This window comes from Macrotis lagotis, chromosome 8, assembly GCF_037893015.1.
Source record: "Macrotis lagotis isolate mMagLag1 chromosome 8, bilby.v1.9.chrom.fasta, whole genome shotgun sequence".
Lineage (NCBI taxonomy): Eukaryota > Metazoa > Chordata > Mammalia > Peramelemorphia > Peramelidae > Macrotis > Macrotis lagotis.
In genome coordinates this window covers 140656452-140680072 of record NC_133665.1, presented here as the reverse complement: position 1 = coordinate 140680072, position 23621 = coordinate 140656452, and the positions used below count along the sequence as shown (strand labels likewise).

The window sequence follows — 23621 nt, the reverse complement described above, 5'->3', positions numbered from 1 at the left end:
GCTATGAACAGAGGGCCTGCCTTCAATGGCAGGGGAGCCTTGAATTCCAGTCAATTCTTACCTCTGATTGTGAAACCCTGGATGAGTCCCTTGACTTCTCAGTGCAACTCCTCCTTCACTCCCAGCAATTCTCTCTAAGTTGTAGAACAGTAACTAATCTGCACTGGCAGAGGGAATTTCATAACTTAGAGTTCCCTATGCTCATGAAATCACAAGTGAGGATTCCCTCCTCCTGACAAAAAGCAGATTTTAAGGAGCGATATTTTCATTTTAACAGTGAACAATAGTCCTTGTTTGGGTTCCTGGGTTTTTTAATCTAGGCTCAATGAAGCTATTTTAACATAACTATATTTTAATGTAATTGCTTTACTCTATAATCCCCCTTATTTTATTTTATTGCATTTAAAAAGCATGATTCTGAACAGGGCAGTCATAGGTTTCTCTAGACTGACAAAAGGGTCCAGGACACAAAAAATATTGAGCACCCCTGGGTTATGCTAAGGGAAGAAAACTCAAATTGTGGAAAAATAGGCATCAAGAAATAAATGGAGGCATATTTTTTATGGAAGTGCAGTAGGGAGGGAAGTCTATTCTATGAGGAAGTGTTGAAAATTCTAGGAATGATAAGGCCTTTCATACAGAAGGACTGAATTTCTGCGATGCTTCAGAGGTTCCAACATACACCAAGAGGGTGAAAGTTACAGGGAAACCGAGGTTAGTTTTAAATATGAAAGATCTTTCTGACAGTTGATGGACTTGGGCTTTCTTGGACCCTTCAAGCTCAAGATGTGGACCATCAGTCAGAGCTGAAGAATTTCTGTTTGGGTGGGAGTTCTGAGGTTCAGCCCACCAGCAATTACACTGGATCAACCAGCAACAGTTGGTTCTACTAAGGGAGAGGTGAGTTGAGAAGAGACCTACACACACACACACAAACCAAGTGTACAAGATGCTTTTTAATCATTACCCCAAATCAACCCATTTCACTTGCCTTGACCACAACACAGGGATATTAATCATTTGTGGACATGCTGTACAATACTCAGCCTGCTCCAGACATGGAAATGCGTCAGCTCCAGACATGGAAAGCACTTTAGGTCCTGTTCCAACATTTTGTTTTTGGAGAGGGACAGAAACAAGTCCCAACCTGATTACAAAGATTGATTTATGATTATATAGGAGTTCTTTTTGTAGACCCTGCTCAATAAAAGGAGCAAACTAAAGCAGAGGGAACAGGCCAATGACCCCTTGGCTGGGATGGTCTTGCTTTTCCCAGCCCAGAGAGGAACTCTGGACACCCAGCCCGACTGGCTTTCTCAGAACAGCCAATGTAGGAAGCTGGAGCCCTCTTCTTAGCCAGCCGCTCGTTCCACATACATGGGTACCTTCCACCAAGGTGGCAGCATTCCTAAGCGGCGGCTACATTAAGCAACGGGAAGTTGTGCAGGGATGGATGGACGGATAGATGGGTGGATGGATCATGGATAGGTGGATAGATGGATGGGTGGATAGGTAGATGGATGGGCAGGCGGACAGACGGATCTGGCCTCCAGGCCATGCAGGGACTGGGGCTGGGTGTGATGATGCTTCTCTCTAGGGCTCACTGACATCGATGAATTCCTTCTCAGGGGGGAGGCCAGCTCGGTACCAGCCACATGTGCCATCACTACGCTTAACACAAGCGTAATGCTGGGCCTGGTGCCCATAAAGCTTCCGCTCAATCAGCCAGTCTGTCCAGAGACACTCATTGGGGGCAGAGATGGAGCAGGGCACTGTGTAGCAGGTGATGATCTAGACAGAACAGAATATGAGGGATCAGGTGGTGCTATGGAACACTCCCTAACTTCCTGAACCAAAGGACCTGGATTCAAATTCTGATTCTGATGATTATTACTGTGTGACTCTGGGTAAATTGCTAAGCTTCTCTACACCTCAAGATGAGGAGTTGCCTCATCTAGAGGATGGTCTGTGGTTCTGTGAACTTATGAGAATGTGTTAGGTTCATGAATCACTGAATAAATCTTAGATATGGAAGAGACCTTAGAAATAATAATAATGATAACAATATCTATAGATAACTTATTCAAATAGATTAGTGCCTACAGACTCTGGGCTAAGCACTTTACAAATATGTTTTCATTTAATCTTCACAATTTCTTGGGAAGGTAGATGGTATTACTATCTCCATTTTACAGATAAGGAAACTGAGGCAGACAGAGGTTAGATGACTTGCCAGAGTCATACAGCTAGGAGATGTCTGAGGCTGAATAATGCCAATAGCAGCTAACATTTCTATAAAGCTTACAACTTTATGATAGCTATCTCATTTGATCCTTCCAACCCTGGGAAGTAAGGGCTATGATCATCCCCATTTTACAGTGGAGGAAAGTGAGGCAAATAGGGGGCCTTGCCAGCTAGAAAAAAGTATCAGGATAGATTTGAACTCAGGTCTTCCTAACTCCAGGCCCAGGACTCTATCCATTGTACCATTTAACCTCTCATCAGACTCTACCTCCTCCTGAGGAAATGGGACTTCCTTGACATGGTCAGGAAGAGTAAGTTTTTGGCAGAGCTTGAATCAGAACTCCGGTCTTCTATCTCCTAATTGCAAATGATTCTTTTTTTTTCTCTTTTCTCCTTCTACTCTTTACTTGGCTAGCTTGCAAAACACACTTTGTGAGTTTTTTCTTTTGCTTTCTGTATTGAGAGAAATAAAGGATCCCAGTAGGAATCTTTTACACTCTGTTCCTTGGCCAATGTCCCTTGGAGCAGAGAATCTAACTTCTAAAGAAAGCCTCTGCACCACCTTGAGATCAAAGATCTGGGGGTCATCCACTTGGACCTTATTTTACAGAGGAGAGAACTAATGCTTAGATAAGTAAGACTTGTAAATGGCACAAAATGTGTATGTGTTTTTCATATTTCATATATATATATATATATAATATATCATATATAATGTTTGTGCCATGTATACAGATGCACACACACACACACACACACACATGTTTGCACCTACATTCAAATGCATTTACAGATGCATCTACATCTTTGCTTAGGTGTGTAGACATAAGCATGTCACTTCCTGGTCCTAAAAGTGACCTTGGGGAAATCAAAAGTAACCTTGGGCAGGCAATTTTTCTGAATCTGAGTTACCCATGAGTAAAATGAGAACAATTTTAGCTCTACTGTTCTATGATCCTATCTTTCTTCCCTTCTAATCACTGGGAGGGGGACTCTGAGCAGAAACATCTTGGAGAGGCCCAGGCAGGAATTTGGAAGGTCCAGCCTTCCCTTCTCCCTGTCCCATGGCCCTTTTTTCCTGCTTACCTTGCAGCTACAGTCAATGTGATAACGATGGTTCAGGCTCTTTTTCTGCAACAAGGACAAGTCGTCCCATGGCTCTATGTAATTACACATATTGATGAATACTTTGCCATTCTCTAGAATCTGGCCTGTAGAGATGAAGAGAAAGTCATTAGCCATGCTCCTCTGCCACCCTCCAGATAAGGGTCCCAGGAGGACTAGTGCCCTTCTGGAGACCAGAGTCTCATGATATCGAAGGATGATGGTGGAGCAGATCTATTTAGGTGGAGCAGCCCCTTCTTCCCTCTCTTCCTCCTAGGCTCTGGATTCAGGAGGAGACTCAAAAACTTAGACCCACTTGGGAAGACACACGGATGTACAGCCCCATATAAATTCCTTTGATTGGCATTCAAGGCCAAATACAATCCAGTTCCATCTATCTTTTAAAAAATTTTAAATTTATTATTTGAAACATCTCTATTCATGCCCTCAATCAAAATGGTATCTTTAAAGTGACATTCCATGAGTCCTTCCACCTCTGAGACTGTTGCCATTCCAATCCATTCTAACCTGCCAACAGGAATGCCACCCCTGTCCTCAATACCTATCCCAACTCAGCTCATGCTTCAAAAGGGCAATGAGGATATGAGATGTTGTAGAAAGGAATGTTATAGACTTAGAATTGGTGTTGCCATTTCCTGGTTGTGTGACCTTGGGGAAGACATTGACCTTCTTCAGGTTCTAGAAATATCAGTACTCTTTTGAAGCATGATTTTGGACAAAGTGCTTTGGAGACTTGAAAGTTCCACATAAGACCTCACTTCCATCGTTTAAGCTGTCTCTTGCCACTCAAGCTTCTACCCATTTCTCCCTGCTTAGGTCTCCTATTATACTTAATGGTGTTACCACACTTGTGGCTTCCCATTTTGTTGTTCTTTTTAATAAAAAATAATGTATAATTTAATATGCCACTCATAATTTACTTTACAACTATTTTTAAGGCTCCATTGAAGAATCTTTAGCATGAACTTCTTAAGTCAACACTGTGAACCCCCAAGGAGGTTGTGAACCACTAAATGGAAACCATTGTTCTAGCTCAGTGAAGTCAAATGGAAATAGAAACAAGGGCCACTATTGTGCATAAGAATCCCTGTCTGAGCAGGAAAAGAATGAGAAAACCACATATATCTGTTGTATTTTTTCATTTATTTTGTAAACTATTTCCCAATTACATATTTTTTAGATTTTTCAAGGCAATGGGGTTAAGTGGCTTGCCCAAGGCCATACAGCTAAGTAATTATTAAGTATCTGAGGCAGGTACTCCTGCCTCCAGGGCCGGTGCTCTATCCACTGCACCACCTAGCTGCCCCTCCCAATTACATTTTTTTTTTAGGTTTTTGCAAGGCAATGGGGTTAAGTGGCTTGCCCAAGGCCACACGGCTAGGTAGTTATTAAGTGTCTGAGGCCACATTTGAACCCAGGTACTCCTGACTCCAGGGCCCGTGCTTTATCTACTATGCCACCTAGCCACCCTCCCAATTACATTTTAACCTAACTCTGGTTCAGACTGCATTTGGGGGCAATAGGAGACTGTGGGCCCCCATGTTTGACACTTCTGCTCCCAATTAACTAGGTGTTCGAGCCTTAGTAAATACTGACTCATGGTGTCTCTATTGTTCCTATTTAATCTTGCATGTTTGCTTATCTGTTCTTCCTCATTGGTTTGGTGTAAGGTCCTAAAATAGAAGGAACTGAGGTCTTTTACTTCTTTATTAGCCCAGTGGTTCCTGAGAGCATTCATTTAACAAGAATCAACTGTGTAAATATGGAGCAGGGATTAAGTCACTGGACTTGCAGCCAGGAATGCCCGGGTTCAAATCTCACTTCACACATTTACTATCGAGTTACTTTAGACAGGTACCTAACCACCAGGAGAATTAGTTGAACTGCCCCTATAGGGGATAGAGCACCGGCCCTGGAGTCAGGAGGACCTGAGTTCAAATGTGGCCTCAGACACTTAATAATTCCCTAGCCGTGTGACCTTGGGCAAGTCACTTAACCCCATTGCCTTGCAATCTCCCCCCTCCAAAAAAAAAAGTAAAGTAAAATTAAAAAAAAAATACCCCCTACATCATGGTATTGCTAGAAGAGCCAAATGAGGTATTGTAGGATTTGTAGACCTCAACATAAGCTATTTTGTTATTAAGGGGGAATAGGACAGTTGATAGAGAACTGTTTTTAGAGTCAGGAAGATTGGGCTTTAAGTCCCACCTCTGATTCATATGGCTGTGTGACTTTGGGCAAGTCATTTACCTTCTCACTACTCAGGCAACTCTATGGATCTAAGCTTCAACCAAGATGTCCTCTATATGGCATAGGTATAGTTCCCTGAACCAAAGGGCAGTGTGTCAGTGGATAGGGTCTGGGGTCAGAAGACCTGAGTTCAAATCCAGATCAGATTATCTGTTTGACCCTGGGCAAGTCATTTTTACCCTGTTTGCCTCAGTTTCTTCATCTGTAAAAATGATGGGGAAAAAATGGCAAACCACTCCAGTATCTTTGCCAAGAAAACCCTAAATAGGGTCACAGAGAGTCAGGCACAACTGAAGTGACTGAGCAACAACAACATTATCTTATATGGGTACACCTCGGATCCTCAACTAGGCTGCACATTTCCCAAGGACCTTCTAGCCTTACCCTCAGCATCCAACAATGTGCTGAACACAGAGCAATTCACAGGTCAGAGGATTTGGACAGGGAAGAAGTCTTAGAGCTCATCTAATTCCATTTTTATAGGTAAAGTAATAGCAAATTATAGAACTCTAAAAATCATTTGACTTGTTTGAGGTCAAACAGGCAGGACCAGAATTGGAGATCCTAGTTCTTCATTCTGTGCAAACCCCACTGCCTCCCTAGGTCTGCAGATACTCAGACTGAAATTCTCTCAATCCTGTCTCTGGCAAATGGGACGCAAAGCTTTCCTTGGAAAGCTTCAGGGTAGTCATCCCCCCGCCTCTACTCTCTGAAGACCTGAAGACCAAAAATGAGCCATTAACAGGTTTCTTCTAGGTCCCAATAGATATTATTTATAGAGCATTTTATGTCTTATAAATATGATTGCATGTGATTCTCCCAACAACCCTGGAAAGGAGGTTCAATTACCCCCATTTTATAGGTAATGAAACTGAGACAAATAGAGGTTAAGTGACTTGCCCAGAATTATGCCATTAAGAAGCTTATTTAATTCATAAATACCTGATTACAAGTCATTAATCCCTATATATAGTATGTATATATGTATATATGTATAAATGTTGAATAATCTCTATAATATGTTGTATAATCTATATACACATTTATATATTGTATTTATATGTTGTATAATCTATACATGCACGTATACACATATTTATGTGTGTACCCATATTTATATCAACATATATACATACATATATTTTAACTATTATATTTTACATAATTTATACATATGCATGTGTGTATATATATCATCATATAAACACCGGACATTCTGCATCGACTTGGTTTCTCTCCTGTGAACAGTTAGGTCAAACTCTTTTGGAGTGTATAGATTAAGAGATTCTTCAGGCTTCTAGGATATGATGCCATCAGAACAACATCATTCCCAAACAGGAGCAACCCTATTCAATTTGGACCTATTGCTGGATCTCTATCATGACAGTGGTGATCACCTTTGGGTGAAAATACCTCTCCCTGTTTCATATCTCACATAATATTGATGACTGGAAGATCAGTGAACCAGTGAATAGGGTTTTTCCTGCCATTTTCTTGTTTTGGGTTGTGATTTGCACACCTAAGGACATCCCGTTGGAAAAAAAGGCTTAAAGATGGCATAACATTGAACTGGATTAAATACTTTTTGATGGTCAACCAATAATAAGCATGGTGGGATCTTCCAAACAAATGGTATGAAAGCAAAGACAGAATGATCCTACTCCTCTCCCTCCTCTAAATGTGAGAAGAGAGTTAAGTAGAATCGGTGAATGACCTTGATAGATTTATGTAGTAATGGTTGTATCAACTTCTGAGCTGCTCAGAACAATATATGAAATATTGTGTTCAGTATCAGATACCCCATTTTTAGAGAGACATTGGCAAAGTGGAGCAGGTCTAGAAGAGAATAAGGAAGGGAGGGCAGGTCAGTGTGAAAAAGAGAAGAGTCAGACTGTGGTAGAACAATCACAAACTTCAAACAGCAAAAAGGCCATCATGTGGAACAGGGCTAAGTAAACTCGCTCTGCTTCACTCCTGAGGGTTGAACTGTTACCAATGGATAGGAATTATAGGAAGGCAAACTTAACTTATCATAAAAAATAATTTTCTAGCAGTTTTAAGTTGTCCAACAATGATACAGGCTCTTATAGAGATAGTGAGTTCACCATCGATAACAGTGTTCAAATGGAGATTGGATGGCCATCTCTCAAAATTGCTATAGAGAACATTTTTGTAGAAGAATGGACTTTCTAAACTATAAGATTCTATGATTTTGCCTCTCAAACAGGTCCTTTCTATTCATAAAAAAAGAAATCCAACTGAGCATTGATTGGATTGATATTGATTAATTGAATCAATTCAACCCAGTGGAATCAAAGGCCTCAAGCTACAGAGAGGCTCTGCCCCCTGAGGTGGATCCTTTTCATTGACCTGGGGCACTTACCAGTGAGGAGATATTGCTTCTTCTTATTGGCTTCTAGCCTGACCCCACACAGAGAGGAGTCTAATGGTGTGTAGACATACTGAACATCCTTCACCTTATCGAACCCTTTAAACATCTATAAGACAAGAACAGAAAAACAAATCATATGAGATAGTACCTAAATTTTATGGCAAAGTAAAAACATGCATGAAAGTCTCACTTTTCCATCATTAATGAGACCACATAGGAAGGTCAATTCAGGAACTGTGGGTACATGCCAGACCCAGCTAAGCCAATTTTGTTGAAAAAAGTATCTCAGGTTATTCTATTTGGTGGGAAGGTTCTCTCAGGGCTTTGATGCAGGATGAGGGGTACAACTTTGAAGAGAACCAAGTTGAAGGATGACCCCAAATAGAAATGCTTAACCTTAGATCTATGAACTTGTTTTTAAAATATATGTATTTTAATAATTACATTTTAATTTCCTTTATAATACTATGTATATTTATTTTATGCACTTAAAAGCATTATACTGAGAAGGCTTCCAAAGGTGTCACCAGACTGCTATAAAAAGGTTAAGAACCCCTGCTGTAAGGGGATAAATAAGAAGCTGCTTTAGTCCAACCCTCAGTTTCTAGAGTTGGCTCCTATATTTTCATTCCTCTTCCATCCTCACTCATTTCCCTAAAACTCTCAGGAAAGCAAATGAGAATCCCATCCTAATAAGATATAAATAACTGAGTAGGCTTCATGTGTTATCTTTGCCAGAGCTGTTTGTATTTAAAAAGTGAAACAATGCCTTGAGCAAAAGGAGTAACTAACAGTGGAATATCAGAAAACAATGTCGGGGATGATATATTTGAAAAGGAGGACTTTCTTTTCTGAGATTCCTGTTAAATCACGTAAACAGCCTTCTGTGCCACCTATGTGTCAGGTTGGTCATGGATAAGGAAGACCACAGAAGCAGCCCATGCTTTACAAGTTTCTAGGGATCTATCCTATGTAGTAGAAGTTTTTTTTTAAAGAGGCACAGATCTGAGCTCTAATCTACAGTATAATATTTGTGCTGAGGTAGTCACTAAGTGTCTTTAGATTGAAATCAGATTTTCCTTTAGAATAAGACTGGGGAGCCTTCCATCCACGGCCCAGATTTGGCTCTTAACCTGATGCCATCTGGCCCATGTGGTCAGCTCCAAGAAGTATAATCAAATTTATGATGAAAGTTACAAAAATGCAACCAAGACTGTTATAAGAGGCTAGTGCTTTTACACAAAAATTTGAGACTTTATTTCAATGTGTATGAATATACATGTGTGGCACGTGTGTGTAGATATGCATTTGAACGTATCTGGCTCCCTATCTCTGTATCTATTTTGGGCAACATAAGTTTGGAAGCTTTAATGTTCCCATTCTTAAAAGGGAAATAAGTAAATTCTTAAAAATTATATATTTAAAAAAGTAATTTAAATTCAAAAATTTTTTAATTTAAATTGTAAAAATTAAGTATATTTAAACAAATTTAATAATTTATTATTATTTTAATTTGTTTGATTTAAATAATACATATTTAAATGAAATATTTTATTATTTTCTATTAAAATGGGAGAAAATGTATGCATCTGGCCCTCAGTTGAGGCCATCCACATGGGGAACTGCACACAAAAGATGCTCACTGAATGGTGATTGAATTGAAGGATTGAAGGATCACTGACCTTAGATTCTGAAGTTCTAAATATGTTCTAACTGTGCTATTCACATGTTAGTGACTTTAAACAAGTTATTTCCTCTTCTTTGAATTTCAATTTCTTTATCTATAAAATAGGGGAAATATAACCTACTTCACTAGAGTTGTTATGAGGATCCAAACAGATACTATAAATGAAAGCCCTTAATTAAATATTTGCTATGTACCAGTGGGGCAGCTGGGGGCACCATTAGTGCCCAGAGGGCCAGACCAAGAGTCAGGAAGACTATATTCCTGAGTTCAAATTCTGCCTCAGACACTTGGTAGCAGTATGACCCTGGCCAAGTCATTGCATCCTATTTGCCTCAGGTTCCCCATCTATAAAATGAGCTGGAGAAAAAAATGGCAACCCCCTCCAGTATCTTTGTCAAGAAAACTCCAAATGGGATCAGAGTCCGATATGACTGAAAAATGACCAAACAACAACAACCTACCTGCCAAGTAGGTTGGTGCCATTATTAAGTGACTTGCCCAGCTTGTAGGTACCTGAGGCTGGATATGAATTCAGATCTTCCTGACTAAAGAAGCCAGAGCTCTATAAACTGGACCACCAGTAGCCTCTTTATAGATGTTAAAGTACATGAATATGGAGCAAGGAGACCTCTGTGGAAACCCTACCTTGTATTTATTAGTGGTGTGGCCATCAATAAGCCACTTAACGTCTCTATTTCTTTATCTATGAAGAACTTCAATGACAGAGCAAAAACAATTATGGCATTAAAATTCAATGGAAATTCTGAAGTTAAAATAAAATTACATCAGAGCAATTTTAAAAATTGAAAATGGCATAGAAATAATAATTCTATTATCATTATTATTACAATAGTTGAGAAGTGGGGTAGGGGTAGACCCAAGGTGTCAAAGAGACAGGAACCAGATTAAAATGTAATTGCGAAATATTTAACGAAATAAATCAAAATATACTAGAATACAGAGAATATTAATATGTGATTTTCTTTTTTAATTTTTCTAATTACATGTAAAAATAATTTTAACATCCTTTAAATATATATGTGTATATATACATATATATGTGTATATATATATATAAAATTTTCTAAGTCAATGTGTAACTCAAGGGGCTTCTTATGGGAGCATCATCTCTATTTGAACTTGACATCACTAGTGTAAAGGATAGAGAGCTGGTTTCAAAGGCAAGATATGGGTTCTGACACATAGCAAATCATTTAGCCAGGCAATAAACACTCTGAGACTAAAACGTATGTAAATAGAGATTTGTGATTTCAGATAGAATTCTTCTTTTCTCTCTTTGCCCATATTTGGAAATAATCATAGTTATTGATATTTGGCAAGTTCATAATAAGAAAAGAGAATTTTTTTAAAAGGATCTGTAATTCACAGAGCCTGTGCTGATCTGCTTTGGCAAAGGGAATTTCTATACTAGAAGTTCATTATAGGAATAAAGGTTCAGTTAAATGACAAAAATGTAAGCTATTATGTGAAAACAAATATATGTAGGTTTGAGACTTGGGTAGAAAACCCATTCTCCTTGTTTTGGCAGATTCAGACTAATTAATTATGAGGAATGTCCCTTCTCCTTTAGGCCCACCTTGATGTTCCCATTCCAGGCTGCCCATGGTATTAGCATAGGTGGGTAGCTCTAAATACACTACCCTGGGAAGGGAAACACTTTTAGCCCTTCTCACTTTTGACCTTCATGGAGATAAAGTGATAGGCATCTAGGGACAAGGGCTTTCAGAAAGGAGATGTAGGACAAGCACCAGTGTGGGCCTTGCCGCCATGAGTGCTTAATCAACGTCTGGCAAACAGTAAGCACTTAATAAATGTTAGCTATCATCATCATCCTTCTCATCATTGTTGCTAGCTATATGACCCTAGACAAGTCACTTAACATCTGTCTCAGTTTCCTCATTTGTAAAACAAACATGATAGTAATGACATCTAACCAACCATTCAGGACATGGTGGGTCCTAGGACCTATTAGATGCCATTTGTATGATCTTGGGCGTACTGCTTCATCTTCCTCGGCCTCCACCTTCACACCTATAAAATGAGGAGATTGTAATATCTGGAACTGGGACTCTTCTTGTTCTCAAATTTATGGTCAAGGTCTTTTCTTTTAGATCCCTTTAAAAGTACAAATATTATCACTTATTTCTCAGTATAACAAACCAAATATTCTCAGGAATCAAAGACTTAGGGAAGGATCTAGTTGTTTATTTTTTAAAAATCATTCTGGCCAACTCAAAACTTAACAGTCTACACAATTACTCATGGTGGTGACCTCCCATGGTCCCCTGAGCATCCCATCTCCTCCACTTCCTCATGTGACATAAAAACTTTTTTTGAGGCAATCAGGGCTAAGTGACTTGCCCAGGGTCACACAGGCTAGGGGTGTGTGGGGCCAGATTTGACCTCAGGTCTTCCTAATTTTAGGGCTGGTTGCTCTATTCACTTTATCACCTAACTAACCTGATAAACTTGTTTTTAAAAATATTTTGGTTACATATTTCAATATAATAGGTTTCCTTGGCAATCCTAAGAATTTTATTTTCTACATTTAAAAATAGCATTCTGAGAAAGGATTTGTAGGTTTCAGAAGATTGACAAAGGGGCTCATGCTTCAAAAGATTTAAGAATTTCTGTGCTAGGAACTTGGATCAGGAGATGGCCTTTGGCAAGATTTTACTGGCATAAAGGAGAGAGGAGAAAGAGTCAGAAGACCTAAGTTGTGACTTTTCCTCTATTATTGACTCACTCTAGGACCTTGGGTAAGTCATTCTTCTTGCTTCAATTTCTCTATGAAACAAGCGGGTTGCACTATATAGATCTAGAAGTTCCCTTCCTGTTGTAATGTCTAACCACTGATCATCCCCCCCATACCCTAACTGCATCTTCTTAGGGTTGCTGTTGATCCAACTATTCTCCCATATTGAGTCCATCCTGTCCCTTTTATGTGTTTCTAGTGAAAACCAAAAGGAAGGACATTTTTTTACTCTTCTCCTTGTACCTTTATCTGTTTGATTTCATATTGGATCAGTTTCTGTATGTCAGCTGGGTCCTCACTGGCTGGGACCACTTTTTCACTGGATACTTTGGCCCGAATCACTGCAAAGGAAAGAAGAAGGATCCATTAGTGGTAAAGATGTTAAATGACCTAGAAGCCTGCATTGGTCAACTCCTTGGTTCTGGAAATTACAAGATCCGGGAGCTCCCATGTTAGTTATCCTGGAAGACTAAAATAAGCTGAGAGCCATCAAACCCCAAACCAGTTCTGGGGTATCTAAAGTTTTAAAAATCTATTTTATGAGAATTGAACAGAAAGACATCCCAGGGTAGAAGTATTTTTCAGGGCAGGAGCCTAGAGGAAATGCTACTTACTGCAAGATGTTTTAAGATGTAGGCCTACGGTATAGTGGAGTGATCATTAGATGAACAGACTCCTCCCTGCCACTAAATAGTTGTGTGACCTTGAGTAAATCATTTCCCTTTTCTCTTCATCTACAAAATGAGGGTTGCATCCCATTCCTTCTCCCTCATAGGCTTGTTATGAAAGTTAAAGGAGATAATATACAGAAAAGAAAGTTGAAAAACCACAAAGATGTAATGATGCTGAGAATATAGTTACAACGTCATGATATATGTCTAGTCATGATGATAGTTGTGATGTCATAGTTATGATTATTGTGATTATGATTTTTATAATTTGTGACATCATTATTATAGATGATACTACAACTACAAATATCTCATGATTATAGTGATATTATAGCTATAATGATGATATTATAATTAGAGTTATGATGGTAATTAGACCATGATTGTAATGGCGATGTCATGATTAGAGTGAAGACATCATGATTATAATTTTGATGGCCTGATTATAATTATGATGTCATGATTATAGTTCTGATGCCATGATTGTTAATATGATATCATGGTTACAATTATAATGTCAAAATTCTAAGCATTCCCTGACTATTAAGCAAGTTTAGGGGACATCATTAATCCTCCAAGCTAGAATTTCTTGTTTCATTCCTGTTCTTCCATGGTCTCTTCATCCCCATGGCTCTGAGCAGTTGGATGACTCAGCGGATAGACTACCAGACCTGGAATCAGGAAGACCCAAGTTCAAATCTAGCCTCTATCCTTTTGCTGTGTGATCCTGGGTGAATCACTTGACTTCTTTTTTCTCAATTCCCTCATTTGTAAAATGGGGATAATGATAATATTAATAATAATAATAATAATACCTATCTTGCAGAGTTGTTGTAAAGACCATATGGGATAACAATTGTAAAGTGCTTAGTCAATGGCAGAGCAAACAGTAGGCACTTAATAAATGTTAGCTATCATCATCATCGTCATTCTCATCATTATTACTATCTGTATGACCCTAGGCAAGTCACTTAACCCCTGTCTGTCTGAGTTTCCTCATCTGTAAAACAAACATGATAGTAATGACATCTACCACCCAGGGATGTGGTGAGTGAAGATAGAGTAAGATAATATTTGCAAAGCACTTTGCAAACTGTAGCAGAGTTAGGTAAATATTAGTTTTTGCTATTCCTGTCATTGCTGTTATTATTATTATTATCAATCCACTAGCCCTTGGAGAACCAGGAAGTTGGAATAACTGAGATCCAGGGTTGGTTTAGCCTCAGCATCCTCCTTGAAGAGTTAAAGCAGCCTTTGCAGGATTTTGTGGAAAGGGACAAGGACAAAACTCTGTGGTGAAGCTCACCTAGACATTAGAAGTCCAGGAGCTCCAAGTAGGAAGGGAAGAGGAATGGAAGGTAATGGGAACAACATGAATGCAGCCCCTACTAGCACCATTTGTAAGGTGCATTACAAATACCATCTCATTTGATTTTGATCCTCACAATAACCCCATGAGGTAAATGCTCTTATCTCCATTTTGCGGATGAGAAAACTGAGGCAGAAAACATTTAAGGGACTTGCCCAGGTCCCACAGCAAGCTAGTGTCTGAGACCAGATTTGAAGTCAGGTCTCCCTGACTTCAGGAGATATGTCACTATAAAGGTCATTTCATCAATACCTCCCCCTCCAACCTGATTCCGAAATTCCTACTGCAGCTTGACTACTGTCCATCTGGCCTCAGCTTGAACATAGAAGGAGCATCATCCCATAAGGAGGCAGCAGCCCACTTGTCGCTGGAACCAGAACGACTGTCCTTATATTGAATTCACAGTTACTGTGATCCCAGGGTTCAAGCTCTGCCCTCAGGAGGAATTCAAACTGAGTCTTTTACATTTTCCATTTAATGTCTCTTCATCCATTGCAGGAAAATTCTTTTCCCCCTCCCCAAGTCTTCACTTCTCTGGCTCAGCTCATCATTCTCCCATCTTCAGCTATCTCTTATATGCCAAAGCTCGATGAGCCTTAATTATGAACCTATACCATTCAAGGGACTGAGGATAGAAAGAGAAAAATTGAAAACCTATCCCTTCCTTGAAGGAGCCAACATTCTACAGGGGGTGTAGATGTCCCCAGATAAGCAGAACACAAGGGAGAGAGTGAAAGCAAGAAGGGAGACATCCAGTAAAGCACCCTGCGAGAATCGGAAGAGGGAGAGACTCAAATACTGGAAGGACCCGAGGAGGCTTCACTGAGGAGAGGGGTGATAGGGATTCTGAAAGACAGAAAACATGTGATGGCATGGTGACCTGGTTCAGAATCTGGAACGTCTGGGTTGGACAGTACTGGGTTAGGTGACTGCTGAGCAAGTCCCCTAACCTTTCAGTACCCCACAATTTCACTAAGACTGTAAGGAGGAAGTGTGGATCTTTATTGGCAGCTAAGTGGTGCAGTGGAGAGAGTACCGGCCCTGGAGTCAGGAGTACCTGAGTTCAGATTCAGCCTCTGACACAATAATCAATCGCCTAGCTGTGTGACCTCAGGCAAGTCACAACCCCATTGCCTTAAATTAAAAAAATTTTAAAAATACAGAGAAAATAGCAAGTTTGGGGAATAGTTGAATGCAGAGTATATGAAAATCTGGCACCAGATTATGAAAGGAAGACTGTAAATGTCATATTGAGGAATTTGTATTTTTTCCCTAAAAGCGGTAGGGAACCACTGATGATTCTGGGTGGGGAGAGCAATGGTACGATTAGACATGTGTTTAAAACTCCATATCTCTGTGTGGCATTGATTGTAGTGGGAAAGGACCTGATGTAGAATAACCATAGTCCAAGTGAGAAAAAAATGAGGATCTGAAGTAGGCTACTGGCTATGTACATTATGTGGGGAGTATTGGGCTCTTGATATACTTGGAGTCAGATTAAAATGCAGTTGGAAAATATTTAAGAAAATAAATACAATATAATAGAGCATTTGTGCTTGTTCAATTGTTTTGTATCTATGATCTCTTACAACTCTAAACCAATGACTCCATGAAAACGATTTAAATTCTAAGATTCTTTGGCTACCTGATTGTTGTTCAGTCATATACGACTCTTTATGATCCCATTTAGGATTTTCTTAGTAAAGGTACTGGAAGTGGTTTGCCATTTCCTTTTAAAGCTAGCTTTACAGATGAGGCAACTGAGGCCAATCAGGTTTAAGTGACTTGCCCAGAGTCACACAACTAGTAATGTCTGAGGTTGGATTTGAAATCAGATCTTCCTCACTTCGAGGCCAGTGTTCTAGCCACTGTACCACCCACAACAGAGCATAGATAATGTTAATATGTGGTTTTCTAAGTCAATATGCAACCACCAGGGATTCTTTTGTATGAGTTAGTGACTCCATTTCTACTTTCTTTTGACTGATGTACATGGCAGGCAGGGAACAAATGTTAAAGATGGAAGGAGAATAAGCTGAATAGGAAGCTGGTAGTACAGGAAATCAGTAGACAGTACAGAGGTCTCTGAGGTTATGAATTTGGGATTACTGAGAGGGTGATGGTGCCACCAATCCAGATAACAAGGTTTAAAGGAAAGGCACTAAAATTCACTATTCACTAAAATAATGAGTTTCTACTTGGGCTTATTGAATTTGACATGCCAATAGGACATCCAGGTAGAATTCATCCCTGGGAACCCTCAGTTTCCTGAGGATTTGTAAAATAAAGATGTTGGACTAGATTGTCTCCAAGGCCCCTTCAAAGCTCTAGATCTGAGGACCTTGATTTAGAGGACTATTGCATAAAGAAATTACACTGATCAAAGACCCAGACCCTCTTGCCCACCTTAAGGACTTCCCTCTCTCTGGCACTGGTATTATCCAAAGCAGTATCACCCCCTCGTCTGCTGCCTATCCATCAGCAACTTTATCAGGACGAGGACTCCAGAGCAATAGTGACTAATACTTAGACAGTCAGTTTTACATACATTAGCTCATGATGTCTTCAAGTAAGTTCCTTGAGCGTAAGTCCTGTCTGTTTTTGTCTTTTTTTTTGGGGGGGGGTAATAGTAGGAGCTTAACCAACACTTATTGAACCACTATTCCTAACTTCCCTGCAAGAGTTGACTTAGAGTAAATACAAAATAATGGATAGAACATAGGACTTGGATGCAGAAAGACCTGAGACACTTTAGCTATGTGACCCTGAGTAAGTCACTTAATCTCAGTTTCCTCATTTCAAAAATGACCAGATAGATCCTAAATTCCCATCTGGCTCTAAATATCTAATTCTAGGTAAATGCTGGCAGTTAGTTGACACAGTGGATGTTGGCACATTGAACTTGGAATCAGGAAAACTCATCCTCCTGAGTTCAAATCACACACTTATTAGCTGTGCTGACCTTGGCCAAGTCACTTTGCCTGTGTGCTGCAGTTTCCTCATGTATAAAATGAACTGGAGAAGAAAATGGTAAAAACCACTCCAGTATCTTTGCCAAGGAAACTCCAAATGGGGTCTTGAAGTCAAACACAACTGAACAGCAATAACAGGTAGGTGCTCTTACCCCATTTTATGAATGAAGAAACTGAGGCTCAGAAAAGTTAAGTACCTTGCCCCAGCTCGCACTCTCTCTCTCTCTCTCTCTCTCTCTCTCTCTCTCTCTCTCTCTCTCACACACACACACACACACACACACACACACACACAGACCACAAACACACAGAAACAACTATTAAGTATTAAGAGCTAAATTTGGAACTGTTTTCCACTAATCTCCTATTTATTGTCTTTAACTAGCTCCCTTCCCCACCTCACTAGATCCCTAGTGTTTTGAGTAGATAACTGAAGAAAAATGCTCCAAATACAGCCCTGTTGAACAGGACTAACTGCTAGTCCCAAATAGAGCTGAGGCCACAAAAATGTCCTGTCAGGTCCAGAAAACCATTACTCAGTATGCAGAGAGGATTCCTCAGGCCATAGAAATGCTAATTGGGGGTAGGGTTGGAAATTCACGTTCTGCATTGGCTGTGGTAATGAGTGGTTTATAGACATTCTGCCTAGAGTGGGGAGCCAGGGAATCTAGGGACCACAGCATGCCCACTTTTTTTTCCATCTCTTTGCCTAAAGATTTTGGAGTGATCAGCTCTCAGTTGTGAAGAAGATACTGAAGGAAGAAAGGAAACCACCCATTAAAAAGCCTCTTCTTCCATGAATTTGGAAGGTTAGGAGGATCTAAATAATCCAGTCAGTGATATAGTGGAAATGGCAGTAAAACCTTGATTTCTTGGAACCAAACTATGGGAAAAGTTCAAAATTAACTTAGTGTTGTTAATTTAGAGGGGTCTGTAGCATGCTAGATGGCATCCCTGCTATCTGCCTATATCTCTTCTCCCTTTTCTGGCCAAACACTTAGAGAAGGATCTGTGTAATTGATGTCTTCTCTTCCTTTTTAAGGAAGTTGGAATTTTAGTTGAGAATTGACAGATAATTTAGCAGAGATGAGGAAGAAGAGTTTCAGGCATGGGATAGCAAGTGAAAATGCCCATGATTTGGAAGATGGTTTGTTTAATTCAAGGAGCAGAAGAAAAAAATTCCTTCTTAACTCTCTGCTGTCTGGCTTTCTACTTCATCACTCAACTGAAACTACTCTCTCAAATTACCAAGAGCCTTCCATTGTTACATCCACTGACTTTTTCCTCAGTCCTCATCCTTCTTAACCTCTCTGCAGTCTTTGGCATCATAGATCACCCTCCCTCACCTTGATAGTCTCTTCTGTCCACATCTTCAAGGCATTTTTCTCTGCTGGTTCTCCTCCTATCTATCTGACCACTTCTCCTCTGTGTCCTTTGCTGGACTTTCATCCAACCACACTGGTGAACTATGGGTAGTTGTCCCCCAAGGCTCTTTCCTGAGTTTCCTTCTCTTCTACCTCTAAACAATTCTATTTGGTGATCTCATCAGTTTCCATCATTTCAACTACCAACTTTAGAAATCATTCTCATGTTTATTTGTCCAAAATCTACCTTTTTCCTGAATCTCCCATCTCCAACTGACTATTGGACATTTTAAATTGGATACCCTCTTAACTTCTAAACCTCTACATGTTTAAAACTGAACTTATTATCTTCCCCCCACTTCAAACCTGCCCCTCTCTTTACTTCCCTATTACTATCAAGGCTATCACCATTCTCCTGGTCACCTGGGCTCAAGTTTAGGTGTTGTTCTTAACTCCTCACTCTCTCACCACTCCCTTTTCAATCATTTGCTAGCCCTGTCACTTTTACCTTCTCAGCCTCTCTCATTATGTGCCTCCTTCCCTCTTCTGACACTGTCCCTGCTCTGGTTCAGGAGTTTTTCTCCTCCCACCTAGAATACTGTCATAACCTGGTTTCCAGATTTACCTATCTCAAATATCTCCTGCTCCAGTTCATCTTTTCTTCAGCTGTCAAATTGATCTTCCAACAATGAAATTTTGATTATCTCACCCTTCCTAGTAAATCAACTTCAGGGACTCCCTATTGCTTCCAGTACCAAATGTACTGGAATATAAAGACCTCTGTTTAAAGTCCTTCATAATGTGGCCCCTTTCTCCTGTTCCAGTCTGTTTGTTTATTCTTTACACTCCCTGCCCCAACCCATGTATTGATTTTTTCTTCTGCTCCTTGAATTAGACAAACATCTTCCAAATCATGTGCATTTTCATTTGCTATCCCATGCCTGGAACTCTTCTTCCTCATCTCTGCTAAATTCTTTGTCAATTCTCAACTAAAATCCTAACTTCTTAAGAAGCCTTTCCTGATCCCCCTTGCCTTCCCTCTAATTTAATCTGTTTATATCTTGTTTGTACTTAGTTGTTTGCAAGTTCTCTTCCCAACTATGCATGTTTTTGCCTCCACTAGACTCTGGGCTTCTTGAGAGCAAGGACTGGCTTCTACTTTTCCTTGTGTCTCCAACACTTAGCAAAAATAGACGTTTTTAAAAATGATTACAGACTGACTGCTTATTGACAGACCAAAAAAAAAATCTACAAAGATAAAGTATTGTCCATAGCTGATAGTAATATACTACACTTGGATTCAAAAAGTCAAGTGTCCAAAATCTCTAATACTTAATACCTATGTGTTATTAGCCAGATCACCTCTCTGATCATCAGTTTTCTCATCTGTAAAATGAGGGAGTTGGGCCAAGCCTCTGAGGTGTCTTCTGGTTTCTAGCAGGTTGAGGAAACCATGCCTAGAAAATGATTATATGAAGAAGATTGGTGTTTTTAGCTAAATTTAAGCTAAAGGAGTCACATACATAGTCATTGTGACTTTGATGGAATCATAATGTCCAGGGGCTCCTAACCCTTCTTGCTCCGACTATTAGCTGGAAATTTAATCTGTTTTGGGTACTCCATTTTAGAAAGGACGTTGACAAGACTGCGGGCATCAAGAGAACACTGGCAATGATGGTTAAGGGGACTAAAATCCAGGCTACCATGAGATAGAACTATTTAGCTAAAAGAATATAAAACATAGTAGAGGGACTCTGTTGACCATCTTCAAGTATTTAAAGGGAGAGGAATCTGACTGATTTTGCTCAGATTCAAAAGGCACAACTACTCTGAAAGTGTTATGGGTAGATTTCCAGTAAAGGATTGGCATCCTAAAAATTAGAACAGCTCAGAAGGAGAAAGGTGAGTCCCTAGGAGTAGAGAGTTCCTCATCATTGGCTCAATGACTATTCATGAGGGAGGAAGCAGTTCTTGTGTGGGAGAACTCTTCAGATTTCAACTTTGTATGGGTTTTTTCCCCATTGATAGTCAATTCAAAGAGAAAGTGGCCAGTCCCAAGAAATCAAGTTGGATTTAAGGGATTTAATTTTTTTTTAATAATCTAGCAAGGGGTGGAATGGGGGGGGGGGGATCCAGAGTCTGTACATATAGGAGATGGACCAAAAGGGATCTTAGAGGTTAACTTGTCCAACTCCTTACAAAGGAGGAAACTGAGATCCAGAGAAATTGGGATTCATCTAAAGCAGCAGAGCAGGGATGGTATTCTAGGACATCTTACTACCAGGCCTGTGCTCATTTCCCTCCCCCAGCTTGACTTGACTTTCTGCAGCAGCAGCTGGAAGAGCCCCTGTTTAAAATAATAGCCCTGCTTGATATTCCAATATTCTGTTCACTGTCCTCAACTTCCTTTGGTGAGGATAAAGAAGGCAAAGAAGACACATCCGTTCTAGGGGTCACAAATGTTGAGACACTTTCCCTGTCCCCGGTTCCTCAGTTTCCTCATCTGTAAACTAAAGAGTTTGGACCAGATCTCTGGAGCCCCTTTTGGGCTCTACCAAACTGTGATTCCAAGCCCTGGGTCACTGGGTGCTGCAGAGGACTCTTTGTCCATTCCCTTTGTCCCACAAAAACCAGTGACTTTCCACTTGTCAAATGTTGCTATAGCAATGAGTCCTCCCCCAAAGCTTTCGTTTAAGAGTTAAGAAGGAAGCATGGAGGGAGCTGAGTTAGGCTTTGGGGGAGGGAGAAGTGGTTTTCTGCAGATCAGAGTCGCCGGGCAGAAGCTTATGAAAATGACCCCCATGCACGCTCCCCCAGCTTCTCCCAGTGCTGCTGGGATAGAGCCAAGAGCCCCAGTCTGGAAGTCAGTCCCGCCTGGGCCATTGTGACCTCGCCCTAGTCCCTGCTCCCCTGGGCCTCAGTTTCCCCGACTGTACAACGGGGGGGGGGGTGGCCACCTCGTCCAAGGTCTCTGGCCGCAGGGGGAGTGTGGAGGGGCGCCTGCCAGCCAGCCCCGCGCGCCCCCCTCCGCCCCGGGGGCGCACTCACCGATGGCCGAGGCGCAGAGCTGCTGCTGGGGGTGCGCGGGGGCGCAGCTGCACGCTTCCACCAGGGCCCGGAGCTGTAGGCTGAGCCCCAGCAGCAGCCCGGGCAGCCACCAGGCGCGGAGGGCGGTGGGCATGCTGGCAGCGCCCCCCCACCCCCCTGGCCCGGAGCGCCCCTCCTGCTCCCGCTGCCCTCCGGGGAGGGTCCCTGGGGCTCTGCTGGGCGCTGGCACCGCGGGGGCCCCGCTGCCGCTGGCGCTCCGACGCTGGCGCTCCGCCTCCCTGGGCTCCTGGCGACTCCGCTCAGGCCCAGCACCCCCTCATGTTTATCTCCCTGCCACGCGACCCTCTTATTTATGGCCCCGACCCCACGGGGCTAACCCCGCCTTCTGGGCCCCGCTCCCAGCCCATCGCTGACAGCCAGAGGCATCTTGTCTCCAAAGAGGGGGTTACCTTACTTGGTTTCGCAGAACGGGGTGGCTCTGAGTCAGGAGAACTATTAATAACCGAAGCCTCTGCCCTCCCTCCCTCTCACTCCCCCCTTGCTCCCCCCCTCAGCCGCCCTCCGGCCGGGGTGGGCGGGGGGAGATTTGGGGAGATGCCAAGGCCAGAGGGGGGCAAGGAGTGGTCTAAGCAAAGCTGCCCGGGCAGGGGGAAGCAAGGCCCCTGGAAGGGAAGAGGGGATTCCTCCCTGGCCTGGGGAGAGGAGAGGGCATCGCGGGCGCCCCTTTTCCCGCCCAGCCCCACAGGCTTGCCCCCAAAGGCAGCCAGCCTGGTAGCTGGGCCACAGTGCCCGCCTGCGGTAGGCGACACAGGGCGTCATTCAGCGGCAGGAAGTATTTTCAATGGCCTATTTGTGAGGCCCCAAACAAACAGCAAACAGAGAGGCAGAGAGGGTTGCCTCTCTCTGAGGGAAAGACGCCAGCAGCAGCAGCGTTTCAATCTCTTTCCCATGCCCAGGGTCCCAGGCTCCGCGGACAGTTGGCATCTGAAGCAGCTCCCTTCCTGTGATTTTCCCTGGAGTGGGGGAAGGGGGGAAGGCTGCCCTTCAGACACTCTGGGAGCTCCAGGCTGCCCCTTTCCCTTGGGCTCCCTATCTGTGACCTCTCAACTCTGCTCTGCTTGACCTTCCTCCAGCCGCAGCCTGGTCCTGGGCAGTCAAGGTGAAGGGAGAGGAAGAGGAGACCCGGACCCCACGCTGAGGCCTTGCCCGCATTGGCTGGGTGCTACAGTTAGAAGGGAAGAGAGAAGGATGGTTGTGGTTGACAGGGCTGGTCCAGGGCTGGCATGCAGGCCCAAGATGGCATAACAGATGGGCTATAGGGCCATAGGGACAGGATATGGAGAGGAGGGACTTGTTTTGAGCCCTCCCTCTATGATTCCCTGACCAGGCTAAGTCACCAAGATTCTTGGGAATTAAAGTTTCAGAGAATTCTTCTAGGATATCCCTTGATTCACTTCTGCCTGGGATTTGGAGGAGCCAGGCAGGCTCCTTCAGCCCATGGAGTCCCCCTTCCCCCACATCATCACCACCAAATAAGTGAATGAATGAATACTTGGCATGCTGATTCGAAAAAATTCCTGACTCCTAGATCGGTCTAATGGAGAAAGTGCTGGATTAAGGCAAAGTGGGCAGAGAATCAGGTTCTCAACCATGCATGCAATATTGGACAAGTTGCATCCTCTTTTTGGCAAGATGCCGCAGAACCTTGGGATGTGAAATTGTC

The 23621-nt window shown here is 41.9% G+C and overlaps 2 protein-coding genes across 3 annotated transcripts in view; one reads left to right on the top strand and one right to left on the bottom strand.

Moving 5' to 3' along the window:
- The window catches only part of SYN2 (synapsin II), a 257971-nt gene that overhangs the window by 184930 nt on the left and 49420 nt on the right, over positions 1-23621 (top strand). The gene's annotated exons all lie outside the window — the stretch shown is intronic.
- Positions 260-22639, bottom strand: TIMP4 (TIMP metallopeptidase inhibitor 4). 2 transcript variants are annotated; one of them, XM_074198544.1, is made up of 5 exons: positions 21899-22031; positions 12718-12815; positions 8003-8117; positions 3331-3455; positions 260-1791 (listed from the first exon to the last, which is right to left on the bottom strand). In XM_074198544.1, the coding sequence occupies exons 1-5, from the start codon at positions 22029-22031 to the stop codon at positions 1594-1596; spliced, it is 669 nt and encodes a 222-aa protein (XP_074054645.1). In that variant the 3' UTR covers positions 260-1593. The 2 variants fall into 2 exon arrangements, with proteins under 2 accessions (XP_074054645.1, XP_074054646.1); XM_074198545.1 differs by lacking the exon at positions 21899-22031 and adding an exon at positions 22353-22639 and having other exon boundaries at positions 264-1791.

Coding starts and splice junctions, on each gene's coding strand:
- TIMP4 (XM_074198544.1), bottom strand. CDS start 22,031: ATGCCCACCGCCCTCCGCGCCTGGTGGCTGCCCGGGCTGCTGCTGGGG. Junction 12,816..21,898: donor GCTCTGCGCCTCGGCCATCG/GTGAGTGCGCCC, acceptor TTTCCTTTGCAG/TGATTCGGGCCAAAGTATCC. Junction 8,118..12,717: donor ATGAAATCAAACAGATAAAG/GTACAAGGAGAA, acceptor CTTGTCTTATAG/ATGTTTAAAGGGTTCGATAA.